The 21,551-nt window shown below is 41.4% G+C and overlaps 4 protein-coding genes across 5 annotated transcripts; 2 read left to right on the top strand and 2 right to left on the bottom strand.

Moving 5' to 3' along the window:
* Nucleotides 1-50: 50 nt before the first annotated feature.
* LOC131241973 (protein RKD3-like) lies at nt 51-2,700 on the top strand. Its single transcript, XM_058240330.1, has 4 exons — nt 51-148; nt 239-381; nt 1,209-1,678; nt 2,238-2,700. The coding sequence occupies exons 1-4, from the start codon at nt 51-53 to the stop codon at nt 2,457-2,459; spliced, it is 933 nt and encodes a 310-aa protein (XP_058096313.1). The 3' UTR covers nt 2,460-2,700.
* A 2,051-nt stretch (nt 2,701-4,751) lies between these two features.
* Nucleotides 4,752-7,091, top strand: LOC131242092 (pentatricopeptide repeat-containing protein At3g47530). The gene has a single exon (XM_058240495.1). The coding sequence runs from the start codon at nt 4,768-4,770 to the stop codon at nt 6,973-6,975; it is 2,208 nt and encodes a 735-aa protein (XP_058096478.1). The 5' UTR covers nt 4,752-4,767; the 3' UTR covers nt 6,976-7,091.
* A 498-nt stretch (nt 7,092-7,589) lies between these two features.
* Nucleotides 7,590-13,414, bottom strand: LOC131242093 (ATP-dependent zinc metalloprotease FTSH 6, chloroplastic-like). Its single transcript, XM_058240496.1, is given in 6 exon segments — nt 7,590-8,100; nt 8,327-8,567; nt 9,613-9,926; nt 11,615-12,155; nt 12,249-12,368; nt 12,370-13,414. Coding segments are annotated over 6 exon segments (2,025 nt in total). The 5' UTR covers nt 12,837-13,414; the 3' UTR covers nt 7,590-7,758.
* Nucleotides 13,415-15,880: 2,466 nt separating this feature from the next.
* LOC131242091 (disease resistance RPP13-like protein 4) lies at nt 15,881-20,327 on the bottom strand. Of its 2 annotated transcripts, none has more exons than XM_058240493.1 (2): nt 20,209-20,327; nt 15,881-18,867 (listed from the first exon to the last, which is right to left on the bottom strand). In XM_058240493.1, exon 2 carries the CDS (start codon nt 18,856-18,858, stop codon nt 16,243-16,245), a length of 2,616 nt encoding a protein of 871 aa, XP_058096476.1. In that variant the 5' UTR covers nt 18,859-18,867; nt 20,209-20,327; the 3' UTR covers nt 15,881-16,242. The 2 variants fall into 2 exon arrangements, with proteins under 2 accessions (XP_058096476.1, XP_058096477.1); XM_058240494.1 differs by lacking the exon at nt 20,209-20,327 and adding an exon at nt 19,372-19,955.
* Between the last annotated feature and the right edge of the window lie 1,224 nt (nt 20,328-21,551).

Below are 21,551 nucleotides of genomic sequence, written 5' to 3'. Positions count from 1 at the left end.
AGCAACACATCCAAACACTTTGAAAATTTTCCATTTTTTTTTCTCCAAACATGGAAAAGCAATCACTGGATAGCTGGCCTCTCTTTGAAGTAGTAGCTAAGGAAGAAGAGCCCTTTTGGTTCCAATACCAGCAGCTGCTGGATTTCAGGTAAAAAACCAACATAGCAATTAGTTTTGTTTTTTTGATATATGTACTTCTATATGCTTTTGAAGAGTTCTTTTTTCTTTTTACTTGTAGTGGGGAGTCTCATCTGAATTGGCAAGCTGAAGTTCCTATAAAGGAGGATGTGTTTGGAGCTCCTCCATTAATGGAGAGCTTTGTTCATGAACCTTGCTGTTCATCCATGGAGTTCTTGCCTGACCATACAAACATGTTGCCAGGTGAATTTCTATTTGTTGCTGAAAAATAGTTAATTATATTCTACTCCATTTTTATTTTATTTTGTTGCATACGCCACTTTTCTGTTTCACTTCCACTGTAATAATTAAAGAGAAGGGATGTATACGTAAAATCGTTGGGTGTAAATATTATTTCACATCAAAAACATGGTAGCACTTGTTTTCCCCCTCTTTTTCGTATCGTTTTCGAATAAAGAAATGACCACGTACAGTGGCTGTATCATAAGCTATTATACAACCACTTCTTTTCCTGCCAATATGTCACATGTGTAGAAAATCCGATCCGTTTAAATGTGGGTCCCACCTGATATGAAAATCAGACCGTTGATTCGAGACAAGATCAAAATCAGTGGAGATTCAATGGTATGATTCAAGGTGTACTGGTATGGCCTACTCTGTCAGTGGATTGGCTTGATTTTCGTATCAGGTGATCATCATGGTGTAAGCCACCTTTTGCATGGATTGGATATTTTACACATGTTACATGCATCATAACTTCAGATACAGCCTGCTGTATCTGATAGTTTCATGAATGGAGAAATGGGCAAAAGTAGCAGTAGTACCACTGAAATGAAATTGTAATGCGCCAGCTGGGCCATGTCAATCAGTGTACTGATCCCAGCCACTCGACAAATGGACTTAAGTAAACTGTACGTTGGCCATTCTACGATTTTTTCTATCCATAGACAGGCAATTCCTGTTCATGGCGGTATCAACCAGCCTCTTGAATAGTTACGACCATTGATACGCATGCCCAGCTAGTAGTATCAATCGGCCTCTTTCAATGATGGATGCACTTGTTTTGGTAGGTGCAGATGATTGGTACGATTCCTTTGATGGTGGGTTTGGAGTTTTGGATGATTTGAGTGTTAAACCTCAAGCAAAGAAAGATATGGTTTTTTGCAATGAAGAAGAGAGTGGTGAGGAGTTGAAAGAGAGGAAGGAGGAAAGATTTAGAGAGGAAGGTATGGTGTTTTGCAATGGAGAAGAGATTAGTAGTGAGGAGCCAAAAGAGATGAAGATGGAAAGAGCCAGAGAAGAAGGTATGGTGTTTTGCAATGGAGAGGAGCTGAAAGAGAAAAAGGTGGAAAGATGCAGAGAAGATAGAAGCATAAGCTTCAAAGAGCTATCTCGTTATTTTTACATGCCCATAACACAAGCAGCGAAGGAGATGAACGTTGGATTGACGCTGTTGAAGAAGAGGTGTAGGGAATTGGGTATTCCCAGATGGCCCCACAGGAAGATGAAGAGCTTACAAACGCTTATCAAGAACGTCCAGGTACTTTCTCTTTTTTTTTTCTCTCTCTGACTTTCACCGTACATGCACCATACAACAAGCTTTTATTACTGAGACTTGCTTGCAGATCACACGTGCCTTATCCAAGCTGATCATCAAGCGGACAAGACCAACTTGGTTCCTTGACCAAAAGTTCAGGTTGACCCACTCATCAGGCGTTCCACACGTGTGAAAAAGAAATGAATGGTTAACGAGTTTGACCATGAGCTCTCAGTCATCACACGTGTCATAACGGAAAGTGGAATGGCCTATTTTGGTCCAGGTCGTCTGTGATAACCCCTCCTCATGAGCCGCTTGGATCTCTCCCATGTGCGGCCAGGATAGTATCTTTTCACAATGCAAATGATCCAAACCGTCCATTTTCTAGCCAATTGATCAAATGAAACTGACCCTTGATCTGTATTTTTTTTAGAGGTGGCCCTTTTTAGAGCTGCTTGGATGAAATGGACGGTCCAGGTCTCTGATTGGACTGTCCACGTCCAAAAACAGAGGCCAGATTGGAGCATTCTTGATGTAATGCGCATGATTGGTGGTACTGTAGGAATTGGGGAGGGAGGATGGAGAAGTAGGTGAATCCCAGCTCAGGACTGCCATAGAGGTGTTGGAGCAGCAGAAACGAATGATGGAGAAAATCCCAGCCATGGAAATTGGGGAGAAAACGAAGAAGCTCAGACAAGCTTGCTTTAAGGCTAATTACAAGAAGAAAAAGCTTATGGGGATGGTGGACTCACAGCCTAGTAGCTATACATGGATGCAAGATTGAAAGGGAATTATTTGATCCTTGATATGGGGATATGCATTGTATTTGGGTTTTCATGTGAAAGTGGGCTCCTTTTTCTTGTGATGCAGACCATGGGTTTGGTGGCCAAACACCATGGACGGACCATGTCCCCAAATTCTCCTCAATGGGTCGACTCTTAATCTTTCTACAGAAATGGTCTACCTTCAAAGAGAGACGGCCCCAAGAATGGTGGCTAGGGTCTTCGACTACGGGTTCATCTAAGGTTGGGGCATGACAAATTAACGGTTGGATCTCTATACCATATGTCTACAAATTGAAGACGCTGAGTATACTATTTTATATGGTAACATAAAAGTATAAATTAGGTGTTCCCCATACCTGTGCATTTACCTTCAAATGACCACGTAATGTTTCATGTGTTCTTTTTAAATTTGGACAACTCATCATTTTACTTTTAACCATCCATTTTATAGCCATCAGTCAGATGGCTAACATTTCTCAATTTTTGATTTCTTGGAAATATGGTCCATCCACGATAGGATCCACAATTTGGATGGCCTGGATAGCTATACATGGGTGCCAAATGTCAGAGGACGAGTCACTGCTACTTTCTTAGTGGTGCAAAACTAACACGGGAGTCAACCACAATATTGCTATCTCAATGTACCTGTCTCATATGATATTTGGTGGACAGAAGAAGCAGTGTTGGACTAGCAATTGGACAGGCAGGGGCCCAAACCGTAGCAATCTTTGCCAGTAATCCATGGGCAGTCCCACAGGTTGAATGGACCGAGCAAGTTGCTATATCCAATGCTGCTTATTTCCTCCCATCTTTCTCTACAATAAATAATGAAAGAGGCGTTTGGCTAATTTTAGCTATATGATTGGAATGAAGAGGACTTTGAATGTGTAAGGGAAATGGGAATACGTTTAAATAAAAAAGAAGGATATTTTATAAATTTAAAAAAGCAGTGGTATGCATTTGAAATTTCACTCATAAAATTCTTTAAATGAGTTAATATTAGTTTTAGGTTCAAAATTTAAAAGCCAAATAAAGTTTTACCTCACAAAATCTCATGACATGTGAAGGAATTTTCTAATCAAAGGGTATTTTTGTGAGTAGCCTTGGCTCCCTCTCCCATTCATTTTGTATGGCTGTATGAAACAAGCTATTTAAGGAGCTTGTGAGAAAAAAGCCCTCTAGATCTAATACCTGCATGGGTCATTGAACCCGAAAAATGTGAAGGTAAGACGCCTAAATTTAGAACACTTGAGGACTTCACTCTCTTTATCAACATGCTTTAACCATTCCTCTCTCTCTCTCTCTCTCTCTCTCTCTCTCTCTCTCTCTCTCTCTCTCTCTCTCTCTATTTTTAAATTTTAATCTTATCTCACTTCTCATTTCTCATGTGGGTTGCATGTGCCTACATCACGGTTATATAAGAGTGAAAAAAGGTATGACTTACCTTCTACCAACCCCAATCTTTGTGGGCCCACCATGACATTGGTGTTATATCCACACTGTTCCTCTGCTTGGTTAGTTCATTTGGACATCAGTCTAAATATGATGAAGATCCAAAACTTAATTAAGTGAGACACACCACAAGAAAAAGCAGGAATTGAAGCTCCTCCTTAAGCTTTTTTAAGAATTGAAATTTGTGTTTTTCCTTTTTGTTTAGTTAGAATGCCCGTTAACAGGAAGGTAGTCTTAGGAAGGTTTAAATAGTGGCTGTTACCGTCCTTACTTTTTTCTGTTGGTGTGGCCTATGGCCTATCTGGTAAAATGGATGGACGAAGTGGATATAACACTGTCCTTGGGTCATTAACTTCCTTCATTTTCTGACCTTAGCAAGCGTCTACCCTCACACGTAATCTTATGACTTTGCAGAGGCTTGTGTTTTGGTGAACAATTGTTAGGACTTGTTTCCTATGACTTTTTTTGTGAGGAGGTACTCCCTCTGAAGTTACAGGATTATAAGTCCCGATGAGCATTCGGATTGGGGCTGGGGTTGGAGTATAAGGCCCGTAGGCTAGGCAGGCTAGGTTCGAGCTTAAATAGGTTAGGCTTAGACTTGCCTGTCAGCCCAGACAGCTAACCATTTTAAAATTCAAAATTTAAATCATAGGTTAATGCCTTGGATGTGATCTTATGCCTCTGACTTGGATTGCCATCATTTACAGGCAAGGTATATATTTCAATGAGCTTATTATAATCATTGTGCCAAACATTACATATGTACACCAATTAAAGATATTAAAGTTGATTTAATAATTAAATTCAAACCACTGTAAATATACTATGCATAGCTACTTTTGGATTACAAGGGATATGGAATCCAAATCGCCAAATACAACAAGAGGATTTCAAATCCAGGGGTTCAAAATCCACGCTCCCAAACATACCCTTGGATGGGCTTGGGCTGAACAATTTGGGCCCGTTACAGGACCGGGCCGGATTTGGGCAATGTTGAAGAAGAGGGGCTGGGCTTGGACGAGCTCTGCCGGGCCTAACCCGTTGACACCCTACCTCTATCGCTTCTTACCCTGCCCGGAAAAAGCGAGCATTGAACCTGAAAAATGTCCTTGTACTAATCCACCGACCTTCCAAATTTCCATACATGATGGTATGGCTTTGATTCCACTCACCCGTTCCCATCTCTCTTCTTATCAAACTCATCTCTCTTCTCATCACCTCCTCCGTCACCACATTCACCAACAACTACAACTACAGCATCAGCGGCAAAAGCCATTGATACAACAACAGCAGCAGCAGCAGCAGCAACAACAACAACAGAATCACCTTTGTAGTAGGTTTGAAGATACATGTCTTTCCATCATTAAGTCATGCTCAACAAAGGCCCACCTTCTGCAAATCCACGGCCATCTGATCCGTACATCCCTCATTCAAAACCCCACCATTCTGACCCCCTTCTTATCCTCCGCCACCACTCAAGACCTAGACTACTCGCGCCAAATTTTCATTCAAATCCCCAACCCCACCCTTCCTCTTTACAACGCCATCATGAAAGCCTACTCTCAGAGCAGCTTCCCTGACCAGGCCTTCTACTTGTACTCGCGCATGCGGAAGCAAGGCATTCGTCCGACCCCATTCTCTTCTTCCTTCGTTCTCAAATCCTGCATTAGAATTCCGTCTTTAACAGGAGGCATACAGATTCATGCCCGGATCCTTCGTGACGGCCACCAGTCCGATTCTCTTCTCCTCACCTCTTTGATGGGTTTTTATTCTGCATGCGGGAATGGCGATGGTGCACGCCTAGTGTTCGACGAAATGTCCGTGAGAGACACGGTCGCATGGAACGTTTTGATTTCTTGCTATGCACGCAACGGTCGGACTAAAGATGCCCTGGGGCTGTTTGACGTTATGCAGGCCCCGCCCTATGAATCTGAACCGGATGATGTCACTTGTTTGCTTCTCCTCCAGGCTTGTGCTCACTTGGGCACGCTTGATTTCGGTGAGCGGATTCATAATTACATCAATGAACGAGGCTTCAGTAATGCTTTGAATCTGTGCAATTCACTTATAGTGATGTACTCAAAATGTGGGTGTGTGGATAAGGCTTTTAGGGTGTTTGATGAGATGGTTGAGAGAAATGTCGTTACCTGGAGTGCAATGATTTCTGGGTTGGCAATGAATGGCCATGGAAGGGAAGCCATTGAAGCATTTGCGGAAATGCAGAGAGTAGGTATTGTGCCAGATGACCAGACTTTTACAGGTGTTTTATCAGCTTGTAGTCATGGTGGATTGGTGGATGAAGGTTTGAAGTTTTTTGATTTAATGAAGTCTGAATTCGGATTAGTGCCAAACATCCATCACTATGGGTGCATGGTGGATCTTTTGGGTCGTGCAGGTCTGCTGGATCAGGCCTACCATCTTATAAATTCAATGATGGTCGAGCCTGATTCGACAATTTGGAGGACTCTGCTTGGCACTTGCAGAATTCACGGTCACATTGCTCTCGGTGAACGTGTTGTTGGGCATTTGATCGAGTTAAAAGCCCAACAAGCTGGGGATTATGTTTTGTTATTGAATATTTATGCTTCTGCTGGGAATTGGGAGAAGGTGGCAGATGTGAGGAGGTTGATGAAAGAGAAAGGAATCCAAACAAGGCCCGGTTGTAGTACAATCGAACTAAGAGGAGAAGTCCATGAGTTTGTTGTGGATGATGATTCACATCCACAAAAGGAGGAGATCTATGAGATGTTGGATGAAATTGGAAAGCAACTGAAGATTGCTGGTTATTTTCCAGATATGACAGCTGAGCTGCACAACTTACATATGGAAGGAAAGGAGAATGCTCTCTCTTATCATAGCGAGAAGTTGGCCATTGCTTTTGGGATGGTCATGACTCCTCCTGGAACGACAATAAGAATTGCCAAGAACCTTCGCATCTGTGTTGATTGCCACAAATTTGCAAAGGTTCTATCCGGGGTTTATAACCGGGAGGTAGTTGTGAGAGATCGCAGCCGGTTCCACCATTTCCGAGAAGGATCATGTTCCTGTAATGATTACTGGTAGGCCTCCTTTTACTTCAAATCATGTGCAAAGGTACTGTCTGGGGCATTGACTGATGGACGTCTTGCCCCCCAAAACCAGAATATTAAGAAATCAAATGAAACTTGTCAGTTCCTACAGCTGGACGACCTCATCTATGCTCATTGGTGGTGAAATGCGAGCAGTTGAGACCAAGTGGTCAGATAATCACAAAATCCGACTGTAGTAATTCAAATGTCCTTTGTACAGTTTGGGCTATGGTGGGAATGAGGTACTACAGTTCACAATGTGGTTTTCATTGGATCCTTAAACATGGAGATCATCTCTCAACTAATCACAACCAAGAGGTGGATTTCAATGATCATTACTGATTGCTCACAGCGACACCATGTCATGGAAAGATCTTACCTGCTCCTTGGAGGACTGATGTTGAGTTATTTTATAAGATACAGTCCAGAACTTGTGGAATGGGTGATTCCATGGATGGAGCTTAGGCCTAAACCTGAGCTCTAAATTCCCCATCCTATGAAAACCTGGCTGATATCATATACTTGGGTGGGGTTGGGTTGGGTTGCGTGTGTGTGTGGGTGTGCTCATGTGCTTTCATCACTAAATATGGAAGTTTGATGGGGTCTGTCTTTAAAATTCATGGGAAGTACTAAAGTTTAGCCATGGGAGGTGCACAAACAGACTATTATGAAAACTCTTTCTATTGAACATGAGATCAAGATTTTATTACTCCATTTCTGTATTTCAAATTACCATGGGTTATTTATCATTACACACGATGTACAGTGTCAAGGCTGCTCAAGCTGTAATCAGCTCAGAAACAGGTTTTGTATTGATTTTGTCCAGGGGTATTTCAGTAAACTCAGATAGGATTGCTCTGAATTCATCTCCATTTAGAGTTTCCTTTTCTAAGAGAACCTCTATTAGCTTGTCAATGGCTGCCCGGTTATTCCTTATGTGGGTCTTTGCAAATTCATATGCATTGTCGATAATTGCCTTTGTCGACTTATCGATATCTTCAGCAAGTTTTTCTGACATGGAATTCCTTGCTAGCATCCTCAGTACCACATCACTGCTTTGAACTGCTGGATCAGTCAATGCCCATGGTCCAATCTCAGACATCCCGAACATGGTTACCATCTGGTGAGAGAGAGAAGGAACGCGCCTACCCATTAGCTTTCATGTACTTAGAGGACAAAAGAAGAAGAGGAAGAAGAAGAGAACTTCCACAATAGAAACGAAACTACATGCTTCCTCTATCCAACTCATATTTACCAAAATACGAGAAATTGTGGCACAACTACTCGCACTTCATAGCTTATCACAAGAAATAAAAGCCAGAGATGAGCATTTTCATGCATCTTACCTGTTTTGCAATTTGAGTGATCTGCACCAAATCTCCAGCTGCACCAGTAGTAACCTCCGATTCTCCAAATATAACTTCCTCTGCAGCCCGGCCCCCAAGACCTCCGACTATTCTAGCAAAGATCTGCTGTTTCGAAACAAGAGCTGGATCCTCCCCAGGCATGAACCAAGTAAGACCACGGGCTTGTCCTCGAGGAATAAGAGTAACTTTCTGTACTGGGTCATGCCCAGGAGTCAATGTCCTGTTATCAGCAGATTAACAAGGCCATTTAGTCTATATACCTGCATTGTAATTTATGGAGTTTACTGCCTTTCTCAGACAATGTAGGCCACAAATCCAAACGTTAATAATGTCCTACGGAGGAGATTTTTTAGGCATGCTGTGTTTCTCTTGTTAACCATCTATCTGTAGGCTAAAATTGAATGGTAAATATTCTCCTAGGTGGTTCTTTATGCTTGGTCCATCAATGTGGGGACAACACACCAATTATCCGGACTGATTCATGGGCCCTTCTTTTCAGAAATGAACCCATTTGTAGTTTTATACTGTACAAAGATGTGGGTCACGTATCATATAACTCCTCTCCAAAGAAATAGAAACCCTTCACAACTGTATGCATAATATATAATTCATCATCATCTAAGCCTTATTTCAACTAATTGGGGCTGGCATGCATAATATATAAGAATAATAATAATGAAAAACATAAATTTAGGTTTTCCCTTGATACCTGTTTTGACATGCAAGCAACACGTGATTTGGGCATTTGAGATTTTCAACGGTATTGAGAAGTGGACAGAATTAGATTCTGCAGGTGGCTTCGGAGTATTTTATTTCACTAATCTTTTGTGGTGTTAGGATTTAGAGAAAGAGATGGATGTGTTTAACCATGCGAAGTTGTGGACCATTGAAAATTTGAATTCTAAGTTCTCTCGCAAAAGAGTTTTTAAGGTTCCAAACTTTGCTTACGATGGCCTTCTATTTCAAGAATAGTGTTAGTTGAATTGATGCTTGAATCACAGATTAACCAAGACAACCGAAGCATTTCTACAATAAACTAGAGACAACAAAAACTTGCATTCTTAAAATCAAGTGATTGCAGAGAAATGTGCTAAAAACTCTCCTATATGGTTTTTAGTGCCTAGACAAGGAATTAATCAGTTACAAACCCATCCTTCATCTTCCAGGAACAAATTCAAAATCATAGATAAATTGACAAGCAGAGAGCATTTCAATAACTTGGAAGTATATTACTACTCATGCAGAGATAATTCAAGAAAACTTACGCGCAGACTGCATGCCCGATTTCATGATAAGCCACAAGGATCTTGCTCTTTCCATCTGTCATCTTGGTGCCCTCCATGCCTGCTACGATCCGATCGATGGAATCATCGACTTCTTTCACTGTTATCATCTCTTTGCCTCTTCTGCCAGCAAGAATGGCAGCTTCGTTCATGAGGTTTGCCAGGTCAGCACCGCTGAACCCTGGTGTCCTCATGGCAATAACATTGAGAGATAGTTCCTTACTGAGCTTCTTGTTTTTGCTATGGACCTTCAGGATTTCTTCTCTCCCTCTGACATCAGGCAATCCGACAGTTACCTGTTTAAGGAACGGGCCAGATGAGTTTTATTTGCTGGAAAACAACTATATATCTGCGCTAACACAAACAAATAGGAAATGTGCCACAGCCCTGTAGTGCCTTATTATGAAATCAGAGCAAAAGATAGAAAAATTCATAGAAGAATTCTACTTCAAATTTTTTTGTTTCAACCAAGCATCTAGTGGGAAATTAATTTGGCTCTCCATTGTTTCTGAAAATCAAACCGGATTGTGAATAGTAAAGAGAGTACACCAAATCGAAATTTAAAATCAGATCATAAATTTCAAAATCTATAGCTGCAAAATTAGAGGTTTGCTAACCCCACACGCATCACATGTGCATAGCCCTGCCATCAACATGCCAGTGCAATTGGTTCACCTGTGCCAGACCTGAGCAGTCCATCAGGTGGGCCAGACCCTGTAGATACCCTATCCCTCAGGCTGTTTACTCTTCAGGTGGCCCAGAGAAAACAAATGGATGGCTAAAAATATACTTTTTATGGCCATCGCTGTTTCATTCAGTGGCCCATGTGATGAGTGGATTGGCCTGAGTTTTTTTTGCCAGAACATCTATACAGATTGGCACACCTAATAGATTGCTCAAATCTTGCATGTCAGCCATATTAGCACATGCACTGGTGTGTAGATGGACAGTTATAAATGTGGGCCAAAAGAAACTTATATGTTTGACATACCACAATAAAATTTATTTGACATACAAGAATCTAATAATGAACTATATGGAGCATTTAAACTAGTAGACCATGAGAAAGACCCATATTACCTGCAATTCCACTTCACCCACCCTGCATTAAAAAAGAAAGAAAGAAGGAAAAACCAACTATAGCAACGCTATGTTATGGCATAACCAACAGTTTACATGGTGTCATTCCATCTTCTATCAAATCATACAACTCATATACGATTTTGTCAGTTACGGTTCAATTCGAATTGTCATTATCCAGTAATATTCTCATGTGATTTAATTCCAGTCTAGGATCATAGTTGTAGATCATTGGATTTAATGATTGCTTGTATTATTTCTATCCTACTCTAGTATACTCTCACTACAATGGATGTTCTTTCTGCATGTTACTGTTAAATACTAATTTCTCATGATAATATCACCTGTATTATAATTGCACTGACTTGTGGATGTGCTGGATCCAAGGTGTTCCATAATGTCTAAGGATCCAATTGCATCTGAGGAACAGGGGGATACAAAAAGTAATAAGAGAGGCGCACAGACCAATCAATCGTATCGGTCATATTCTTGAATTTGGAATGAAAAGAGGAGTAATGCTTCCTAGCATGGGACATGGAATAAGACTAAGATCGGAATAACATTCAAAGAAATGTTCTAACATAGAGTAGAATCGAACATTGAAGAGATTATAATGGTGGCCGTTACAGCCACCATTATGACCATTATGAAACAGACCTTAACAGTTGTTATGGCCATTTTTTTTCCCAAAACAGGTAACACGTAATGGTAATGGTTACCACCCTTATTGTTACATAATGGCCATACCATGGCTGGTTCTACTCTTGGGTATGCTTGCCTAACAAGTAAATGCATCCTCTATCCATGGTGTGAACTATTTCAGTCCTGTATGCTTCAATGAAATCCTTGTTATCGATTTAAAAAAAAACAGGTGCAAACCATTTGAAAGAACTGAATTTCTTACCTGTCTATCAAACCTTCCCGGTCTAAGCAAAGCTGAATCAAGAATTTCAGGCCGATTAGTGGCAGCGATAACAATCACTCCACTGTCCCCACTGAATCCATCCATTTCTGTAAGCAACTGATTCAGCGTTTGCTCCCTCTCATCATTTCCTCCTCCAATTCCCGTTCCCCTTTGCCTTCCCACTGCATCAATCTCGTCAATAAAAACCAGACAAGGCGAATTTGCCTTTGCCTTGTTGAACAAATCTCTCACTCTTGAAGCACCCACCCCGACAAACATCTCAATGAACTCTGAACCTGAAAGAGAAAAGAAAGGGACCCCTGCTTCTCCAGCTATGGCTTTAGCCAGCAATGTTTTCCCTGTCCCAGGTGGGCCAACTAGCAACACCCCTTTAGGAATCCGTGCTCCGACTGCCGCAAATTTTTCTGGGGTTCTCAAGAACTCAACAATCTCCTGGAAATCTTGCTTTGCTTCATCAACTCCAGCTACATCATCGAATGTGATGCCAGTGTTGGGTTCCATCTGAAACTTGGCTTTGCTCCTGTTGTAATTTTACAGAGCAGTTTATATCAATCTTCACATGATTTCATCATTCTAACAGTAAGCAAATTTCGTTAAGTATTTCAGTGCTTACCTTCCAAGCCCGAATGGCAAGTTGGGGCCACCTGGAGTATTCATCGGCCCTCCTCTCAGAAATAGAGAACCAAGCAGAAGCAAAGGGAAGGCTAAATTCCCCAACAAATTGAGAAGCAAGTCCCATGTTGACTTCCATAGGATGGGCGGCGAAATCGACATCTTTTTCCTTCAGTTTCCTCAGCAATTCCTGTGGCAATCTTGGCAACTGTATTTTGACTCTCTGGATTTTGTTAAGTGCAGGATTGAATATCTCAGCGATGGTGATGGTGCCGTTCTCGAACAGGTCTACCTTCTTCACGGCTCCTTTGTCCAAGTACTGCAGGAATCTCGAGTAAGACATTCTACTGGAAGTAGCCTCCTGTGGGCTCTCTGGTTCAGCTCTTGCAGGCTGAACTAAAGACAACCCTCCTCCTAGAAGGCCCAAACCAGTAGATTTTAGGAAGCCCCTTCTGCTGTAGTTGACATCTGAAGATGTTCTGGTATTCAGGTTTTCTCTAGCAGTGGTTTTAGGAAAGCTTTCCTTGGAATGGTCTTGTGATTTGCAGATGGGTAGATGGGAAATCGATAGGGATAAGGTGGATGCCATTTCCCCCCCTCAGATTAGATTTATGAGCTGTTTTGGGTTTTTGAACGATGGAGTCAGGAACTTTGAAATGTTGGGTTTTGTTCTGTTTGGAGAGTTTCAAGTAATGCCAGTAGGTGGTTTTGAGGGAAATGTCAAATGGTTAATTAATAGAGCAGTGTGATGCTTCTAGCTCTTTCGTTAGCTTTGGATCTTTGTTTCTTTCTTGAAGGGTCTAGAGGGTGCTGATTTGTGAAAGTAGAGGGTTGTTGATACTCATTTCGACAGTGATGGCTACTGAAAGACTCTACATTGCTCCATGTCAAGGGCAATGAGAGATGTGAGTCCAAATTAGAAGATTGTTAGCCTCTGCTAGCCATACACTTGGACGTGCCGTGGAGTCTGAGTTGGACACTGAAAAGAATCTGTGTAGGTCCATGCCAGGGGCAATGGGATATGCTTCTCCAAGTATGAAGACTCGTCGAGGGGCCACACACGTGGACGGTGGCATATTGCTTCACAGGATACTGTTGTTCCTGGTTAAAAGAAGATAAAAGTCTTGCATGTGAACATCATTGAAGGAGGTGGTAAGCTGTAATCAGATTGCAAATTGCGCAAATTGAAAACTGGAGAGATTTTTATTTATTTTTTCGATATTTGTCATTGGTGGAAACTACTATGAGATTATTGTAAGTGTTTCTAGTGGACCACCCCATGAAAGGGCCGAAGCTCAGAAGTCAGTGTGATTGGGTTATCGTGGCCTTGGCATTAGCAATCCAGAAATGGACAGTTAATAATATGCTGAGCAAATAAATGATCAACGGTGAGAAGATGGCTTGGATTCTTACCTCAGTTTGATTATTATTTTTTGGATTGTTGGTGGGTTGTCAATCTAGTGGTTCCGATTAACATAAAAAATTGTGCCACGTATGCAGTGGAGATGCTGGAGAGGAGACCCATGGTAGGAAATGGGGACTTTAATATGCATTTTTCTTCTTCCAGACTGAGAACACAAGGCCATCCTGAAAAATATGTGGTTGTGAGTAGCCCGAAGAGTCGCTAGAAGGTTCATGAACGAGGGGAGTAAGGTGGGACCGTTTTCAAAGATTACAAAATCTTGGAGAGAGTGGAGTTGTGCACAGTATACTTGGGTTTTCATTTCTGACAAATACCCAAGCTTCCTTAATCTCTGTCCTACCATGGATGGACCATGTGCCCAAAATAAGCCATATTTGAAGATCCTAACCATCCATCTTGGAATTTTTCAGTTGATTGTGGACCATTTGGAGGCTGCACAATTAAAGTGATTTTTTGGGCATGGTCCACCTATGGTGGGACTCAGTGGACCAACGGTCCAGGTTACTGAACCATAAGTCCCACTTTTTAGGATTGAAAATTGTGAAAAGTGTGCCGTTGCACATCCTTTAATCGCAGAAACTTGTCTGAGTCAAGTCGATGAGATTTTGAGCTGAGTCACCCTGAAACTCGCTGGCGAGCTTGACTCTATTGAGACTTGGTCAACTCGATGAGACTAGTTACAGTAACTCTGCTAGGTGATTGCTTTTCATAAAATGAAAGGGAGAGGGTGAGATTCAAGCCCGTGCTTTTCTTACCACCAATCTATGCACTTGGCTTTCAAAGTTTAACTTTTCTAGAGAATTTTACTGCAAAATTCTTCAGGAATTATCATTTTACTAAATAATGCCTGAAAGATTAGATATTATAAGGAGGTACTTTTTGAGGAAGGAAATTATACAAATGCTCTCATCTAAATTTTTCTTAAAAAATATAGCAAAAGTCGAGACTTGTGAGACTCATGTGGTATGTATATAATATCCAAGCCATCCAATATATGCAACCCACCATAGCGATGGTATAAACAAAAAATCAAGCTGATCAAATTTAGATTTTTTGAGTGGTGTATATTATTTTTTATAGATTGACCCACCTTATAATTAGATTCTCCATATTTTTTGTTAGCCTAATAATTTTGTTGGTGTGCATTTGTTGGACGGGTTAGATGTCAGACACATACTAAGTGCACCCCATAAATTTAGATTCTCCACTTTATAAAGAAAAAAAACAGAGGGCAGCATTATGATTTTGCATCAGAAAAAACACTCCAAGAATTTGGGTACCTAGAGGCACTATTTGGTAAAATCCAAATCCTAAAGGCATTTTGCCATAAAAATCCCCTTTTTATTTTATTTTATATTCATACAATTTAAATAGGTGCTATTATTTAAATACTCTTATCTAATTAGTAATTAAATGTTGACTCGAGTTGAATCTTCGGGTCGACCCATCGTAGCTAGACATCTAGTTGAATTGAGTTTTCCGCTTTTGAGCTATACCCAGAAGATCCACAGTACACAGGGGTTTCCTGTCTTGAACAAGTGGGGCTCACGAACCAGAGATCCATACCGTCGACATTATGGCCCCCCAGGATGCTCCAGGCACTAAAACCTCACCTGGAAGTTTTTAGTTGCCAAAGCTCCCTTTTGTTGAATGGGCCATCATCCACTGGTGGGGGCCACAGAAAATGTCCCCCACCTGGGTTTTCCATTTATGCAAGTTAGCTGATGAATTGCTAGCAAATGGATTGGCTACAAGGAATTCTGCAAAGCAATTGGAGACATGTTAACTGTGCACATTGCATATGTTCATTTTGAGCTGAATCATTGATTTGGTGGGCAATGAATCGACTGACCATAGATGTCTCATCTGTTTAGCCAACTAAAAATGGAGGGTTGATAGAAATTTTCAAGGCTTCAGACATAAAAAAAGGAGTCCACATTTAATGGGCGAAACTGTAACAATCTAACTGTAAGATAATGATTCACTGCAATTTTTACCAGGTGATGGCCCACTGGATTAACAGTCACAAATGATCAAATGCATAGTCATGACCTTCACATATCAAGATGATCTCTGAAGACCTCAATGCAAGTCTGATCCTGGCTAGCTTGCAGTTTAAGGTCTTGTTTAAGGTCCCTAGTACTGCATTGTTTCTGTTTCGGCTTATTTGTATTTACCTTTTTTTTTCCAATGAATCCTTTTGCTGCGGATAAAAAGAAAAACAGATTTTGATCATTTCCATTCTCTAAAAATGCTTCCTTGAAGAAGAATAAAAGAGGAGACGATTACAACAATAATACAATCCTTGAGGAAGAATACAAGAGGACAATTACAACAATAATACAATCCTTGAGGAAGAATACAAGAGGAGAATCAAAATAATAATACGATATGAATCTTTATAGTGATAAAAACTTAAATGGTGAAAATCAAATGCTGAAAAGGAATGGATGGTGAGGAAATAGCAATCAACACATTAACGAAAAGAAATGGACGGCAAGGAAATAGCAATCAACACATTAATATGGTAGTTTTATGTTGGTAGAGAGAAGAGTAGCCACTCTCATTTCTTCTACCGCCTTTCTTCTTCCCTTCTCCATACACCCCCTTTAAAACCGAAGTCTTCGACGGGGAATGACTCCAACTTCGGACACCAGCTAACACTCATGATTCTGAGGGATGGCATTGCCTGATGCACCTTCGACCACTCCTCTTCCAAGTCTGATAGCGATTCCAACATCAGGCCCTGCAGCTTCCAAACACTAGTATCTGTACCCCAAAACCTTGGATTCATGTGAGAGAAATTCGCCGAAGAAATAGAAAGATACTGTAACCTGGGATGGGAGATGGGGTTGAGCCAAGCAGGCGTTAGCTCTCCTGGAAAGAATTTAATAGAGAGCTCATGAAGCTGTTGAGGAAAAGAGAGTTTATCCAGCTTCCCTGCAAGATCACTCCCATGACTGTCGAAGCAATCTATGGTTAGAAATTGCAGTTGTTGGAGGTGCGATAATACACCCAGCTCATCATATGCGATTTCATTGCCACGTGTTATTCGCATCTCAAGGGTCTTGAGTTGAGTGAGTCTCTTCAGCTCTGCAACCCGGCAACCATCTGAACAGCTTGGTCCCGAAGGTTTGAAGCCCAGCAACACCTGAAGATTGGAAAGCTTTCCCAAACCTTCAGGCATGTATTCAAGCGAGCCACAATTGCTCACATCTAAGATGGTTAGCTTCTCCAATGTTGTGATATATGTAGGAAGTGTTTTGAGATTGTGGCAATAGCTTAGATCCAACACCTGAAGGTTGCTGAGCTTTCCGATGGAGTGAGGGACTTCAATCATTGGGTGGGTGTTCTGCAGGCTGAGATATGTTAAGAGTTTGAGGGATCCCATCTGACTGAAGATATCTTTAAGGTGTGTATCGAATATCGATTTTGAAAGATCCAACACCCTCAGGTATTGAATTTCGCGGAACCTTCTTGCAGCGCTCGAACTGACCTTGTTAGCTTCACCTGTTTTCGTCGTCGACAACAATGCCCGTAGCTTAGAATTGGTTTGCAAGAGCCTCCCATTGATGTCGCTTCGGAGACCCAGACGACGGGAACGAGCACTGTTTAACTGACAAAACCCCTCTTCCTTCGCAATCTTAATCACCAAATCACGCACCAAATCATGAATTTTGCAGGTGAGAACTTTCCCATGGTAGCTCTTGTCGGCTGCTTCCACCAAGCATCGGTTCCTCAGCCCCAAGAAACAAGCTTCTCCCAACTCGATTGTTAAACGGCCATTTCTTGTGGGAACAAAACCCTCTCCAATCCACCAATGAACCAACTGCTCCTTCAATATCACACAATCTTCTGGATAGATGGAGAAAGACAAGAAACATGACTTGAGATGAGCTGGGAGTTCATCGTAGCTCAGCTGCAAAGAAGCCATAACCGAATCATCGTTCTCTGCCAATTCATCACGGAAATTATCTGCAATTCGTCTCCATTCATCGAAAGAAGGGGATTTACACAACATTATCCCTCCAACTGCCTTGATTGCTAGTGGAAGCCCTCCACATTTCTCGACCATTTCCTTCCCGACATCTTCCAATTCTGGATATTGACACTCGCCTTGGCTTCCAGCAAATGCTATCTTGGAAAACAGCAACCAACTTAGCTCCTTGGAGAGCAAACTGGGTTGATGGATTCGACCTTTGACGACTCCCATCTTCCGTGCGACTTCTTCAATTCTTGTAGTGATGATGATGCCACTCCCATTTCCTTTAGGCAACCCATCGCATAGCCGTGCCCACCAGCCATTTTCTAAGCTCCAAACATCATCCATGACTATCAAATACCGCTTTCCCAATAGATATTGGTGAATCTTATTCAATAATTCACCTCGACTGTCTCCCAGACTAGCGTCGCCCAAGTTCTTCAACATACTTCTCATGATCTCTTCTTCGCTGAATGTTTGAGAAACAGACACCCACATTCTCCTATCGAAGTGATCTTCCACCTCCCGATCGTTGAATACCTTTTGAGCAGTGGTAGTTTTACCCAGACCGCCCATGCCAACGATACCGATGGCATTCAACCCAACATTTGCTTGACATACAATGGCATTCAACCCATCATTTGCTTGAAATGCAATGGCATTCAACCCATCGTTTGCTTGAAATAGCCACCCTTTGATCTTCATTGCATCTTCTTCCAATCCGACAATCTGGGTCTGGTCGAAGATCGGCGAGCTCCATCTTTGAACCTCATTCCTGTAGTCCTCTGCACTTGTCTGACTGACAGGCAGAGGAGCTAGGTAAGACCTCATGTCTTCTCTTATCTCACCAATTTTCTTGTTGATTTCCTTCAATCGCTTTCCTGTTTGCGAGAGGAACGGAATTTCTGTAGGAGAGAAGCAGATCAAACAGCTCCCTGCGATCTCAGTCTCCTCGTTGAGTCGAGTTTGGCAATCTGCCAATATATCTTCAGCATCATAAACCAACTCTCTGAGGTCTTTCATTATTGTATGAAGAGTTTGGTTCTTCCGTTTCATCCTATCAGCATCTTTGAGAAAACTCTGCATGAGCTGAAGCTGCCTCTTCATCCTCTCAAACTGCTCTTGGAATTCAATCACGGTTCGATGCTCCTCTGCTAGAGCATTAACCAATTTCTCCAAGAAGACACTAACGACTGCATCAGCCATTTCTTTGATCTGCAAATATCAATCGACACTTCAACATCTATCCACGGAATGACAGACATGATTATGGATGCACTGCCAAGAAAATTGATCTAGATCATCCATCTATGCCATCCATGGCATGAAACAAAATGGTTATAAGGAGATAAATGGCCCACGACTGTTTCCTTTGGTGTGGCCAATCTGAATCACAGGGCATGCTGATTTTTTAACCCTGGATCTAACATGGGATTACACATCTAATGGTCCACAGGAATAGCTGAGTTTGTTGTGTTGGGCCTAACAGGGGATGGGTAGATTTCACATAAACATCAGGGTGTGGCCCACCTGAGCAGGTGATGGCTTTGCTCGCACGGCTGTTAATAAATCTAACGGCAGGAAAACCTTTCTGAGAAAGGCACTGGAATGTAAATTCTATTTAATTAGGGAGTATTTTTTGTAAAATTTCTTAGATAATATGCTAGAAAACCTTATCTCTACGGCGGACGGGCGGATTCAGCCAGGCCGGGAGCTTACCAAGTTCTGTCAGGTCTTTTCCGTGGGGCCCACCTAGATGTATTCATTGTATATCCATGCCGTCCATCCGCTTTTCCACCTATTTTAGGGCATGGCCCCTAATCCCAAAAATGAAGCAGATCCAAATCTCAGGTGGAACACACCACAGGAAACAGTGATCATTGAACGCCCACCATTAAAAATTTCCTAGGGTCCACCGTAATGTTTATTTGCCATCCAACCCTGTTGATAATGTTACAAAGACCTGGATGAAGGTAAAACACAAATATCAGCTTCATCCAGAACTTTTGTGGCCCACAGAAAGCTTCTAATGGTCAATTATCACTTTTTCCTGTAGTGTAGTCCACCTGAGATTTGGATCTCCTTCAGTTTTGGCCCTATTCCCTAAAATGAGAACGGATGGACGGCGTGAATATAGAACACATACATCGAGGTGGGCCCCACAGAAAAGACCGGACGGAACTCGGTCAGTTCCCGACCTGACTGAATCCGCGCCCATCTACGGCGCATCTCCCAATATCATTGCACTTCAGTTTTTAAGCCACTCATCATAAAAGGGAAGAAGAAGAAGAAGAAGAAGAAGAAGAAGAAGAAGACACAAATATATTTTAGAGGAATTGATGTTGTTGTTGTTGATGATGATAAAAAATAACTCAGATGGGTTTTTTTTTTTTTTTAAAATAAATTATTTATTAGTCCCTTGCGTGTTAGATTTGTAAGTAGAACCAAAATAATTACTACCAACAAATGGAAAAAATAGCAAAAATTCAGAAAAGAAATGAAATAAGAAGAAAAAACAGATCAGATGGATCATAGCACAGAGAGAGAAGAGCTTACAAATCTAAGGGTGAGTAGGAGTTGCGGACAGACCAAACCAATTGATGGATAAAGCCTGACTGAACCAGGACGCGAAGCCTCCCCCCTTTTATTAAAAAGAAGTCTTCCAACTCGTTTTTGACTTTGACTTTTAAAAGAAGTAGAATTATCATCCAAAATTCCACATTTGAAAATGGTGGTGATTCATCCTCTTCACACGTGGCACTCCTGTACGTCTATCCAGACCATCCAGGTTGTGGGGCACACTGTGAATGGATCTATGCCTAAAGTCACATGGATCGAGTAATCCTAACCGTACAACTAATTGTTATCAAATAGATTAAAAGTAAAATAGTTGGTGGTCCAAATTTAAGTGAATGATCAGATGGTCTTATAGTCTTATTTTTCGGTTTATGTTCAATCCACAATTTGGTCAGCAATTTGGACGATCTAGATTTCCGTACAACTAGCACTTGCTATATTTGGATTCTCCTGGAGTTACACGCTCCATCTTGGTAAGTTTGGACGGCATTTGTGAGGTGGTTTATGTTAATTGAGTGCCTTTAATCTTAGTTTAGAGAAATCTTCCCTCAATTTGACCAGTATCATTTTCAGTAGGATTGAATTAGAGGTGAATTCTTAGGTGTTAGGTGGGACACTTTTGTACGTTTTTTTGTTCGATCAGTGATTTGAGTTGGTTCCTATCGGTCTAATTAAAATGTATAAACATCCTCTTGATTACAATTATAGTGAATGAAAGAAAAAGCTTACCACAAGTGTTTATAATTTTTAAAAGGAAAGATACAATTTCTATAATAGATTATTTATCCCTCATAATCTTCTTTTAATTATAGTGGATTGGTTGTTCATTTGTATCATGATATTTTCTTGCAGGAATTTATTACATTAAAATTGACGTGTATTTTGTGTTTATTTGAATTTTTTTAGTTCTCTATTACTTGTTTAAATCAGATCTAAGATTGCTTATGTGCCCAACAATTTAAGGATGATTATGTAAAATTAAAGCCAGTCATGCATATTGAATGTTAGAATCTCGCAAGTTTTCCAAACACTAAGAGGTTGGTCCACTAGATGGGCTGACCAGACTGATTTTTGAGTGTGTCCATGTGGATGGCAGGGTCCACCTTCAGCGCACAAATGTCCTGCTTACTTGGCAGGCAGGAACTGAAAGCGTGTGGAGCGGAGCCTGTGGGGCTAGCGAACTTGTTGCGTGGAAATTTCTTGCTCACCATTCAAGTACCAGGAGAAACCAGGTAGAAATTTCCTCATTGCACCGCTTCCGTGACGTGGGACCATGGGGCCAAACGGTAGTACTCCCTTGGTGATTGGAACAGCTCAAGGTC

This window comes from Magnolia sinica, chromosome 4, assembly GCF_029962835.1.
Source record: "Magnolia sinica isolate HGM2019 chromosome 4, MsV1, whole genome shotgun sequence".
Classification (NCBI taxonomy): Eukaryota; Viridiplantae; Streptophyta; class Magnoliopsida; order Magnoliales; family Magnoliaceae; genus Magnolia; species Magnolia sinica.
The sequence above is the reverse complement of the archived record's forward strand: the minus strand, read 5'-3'. Positions and strand labels throughout refer to the sequence as shown.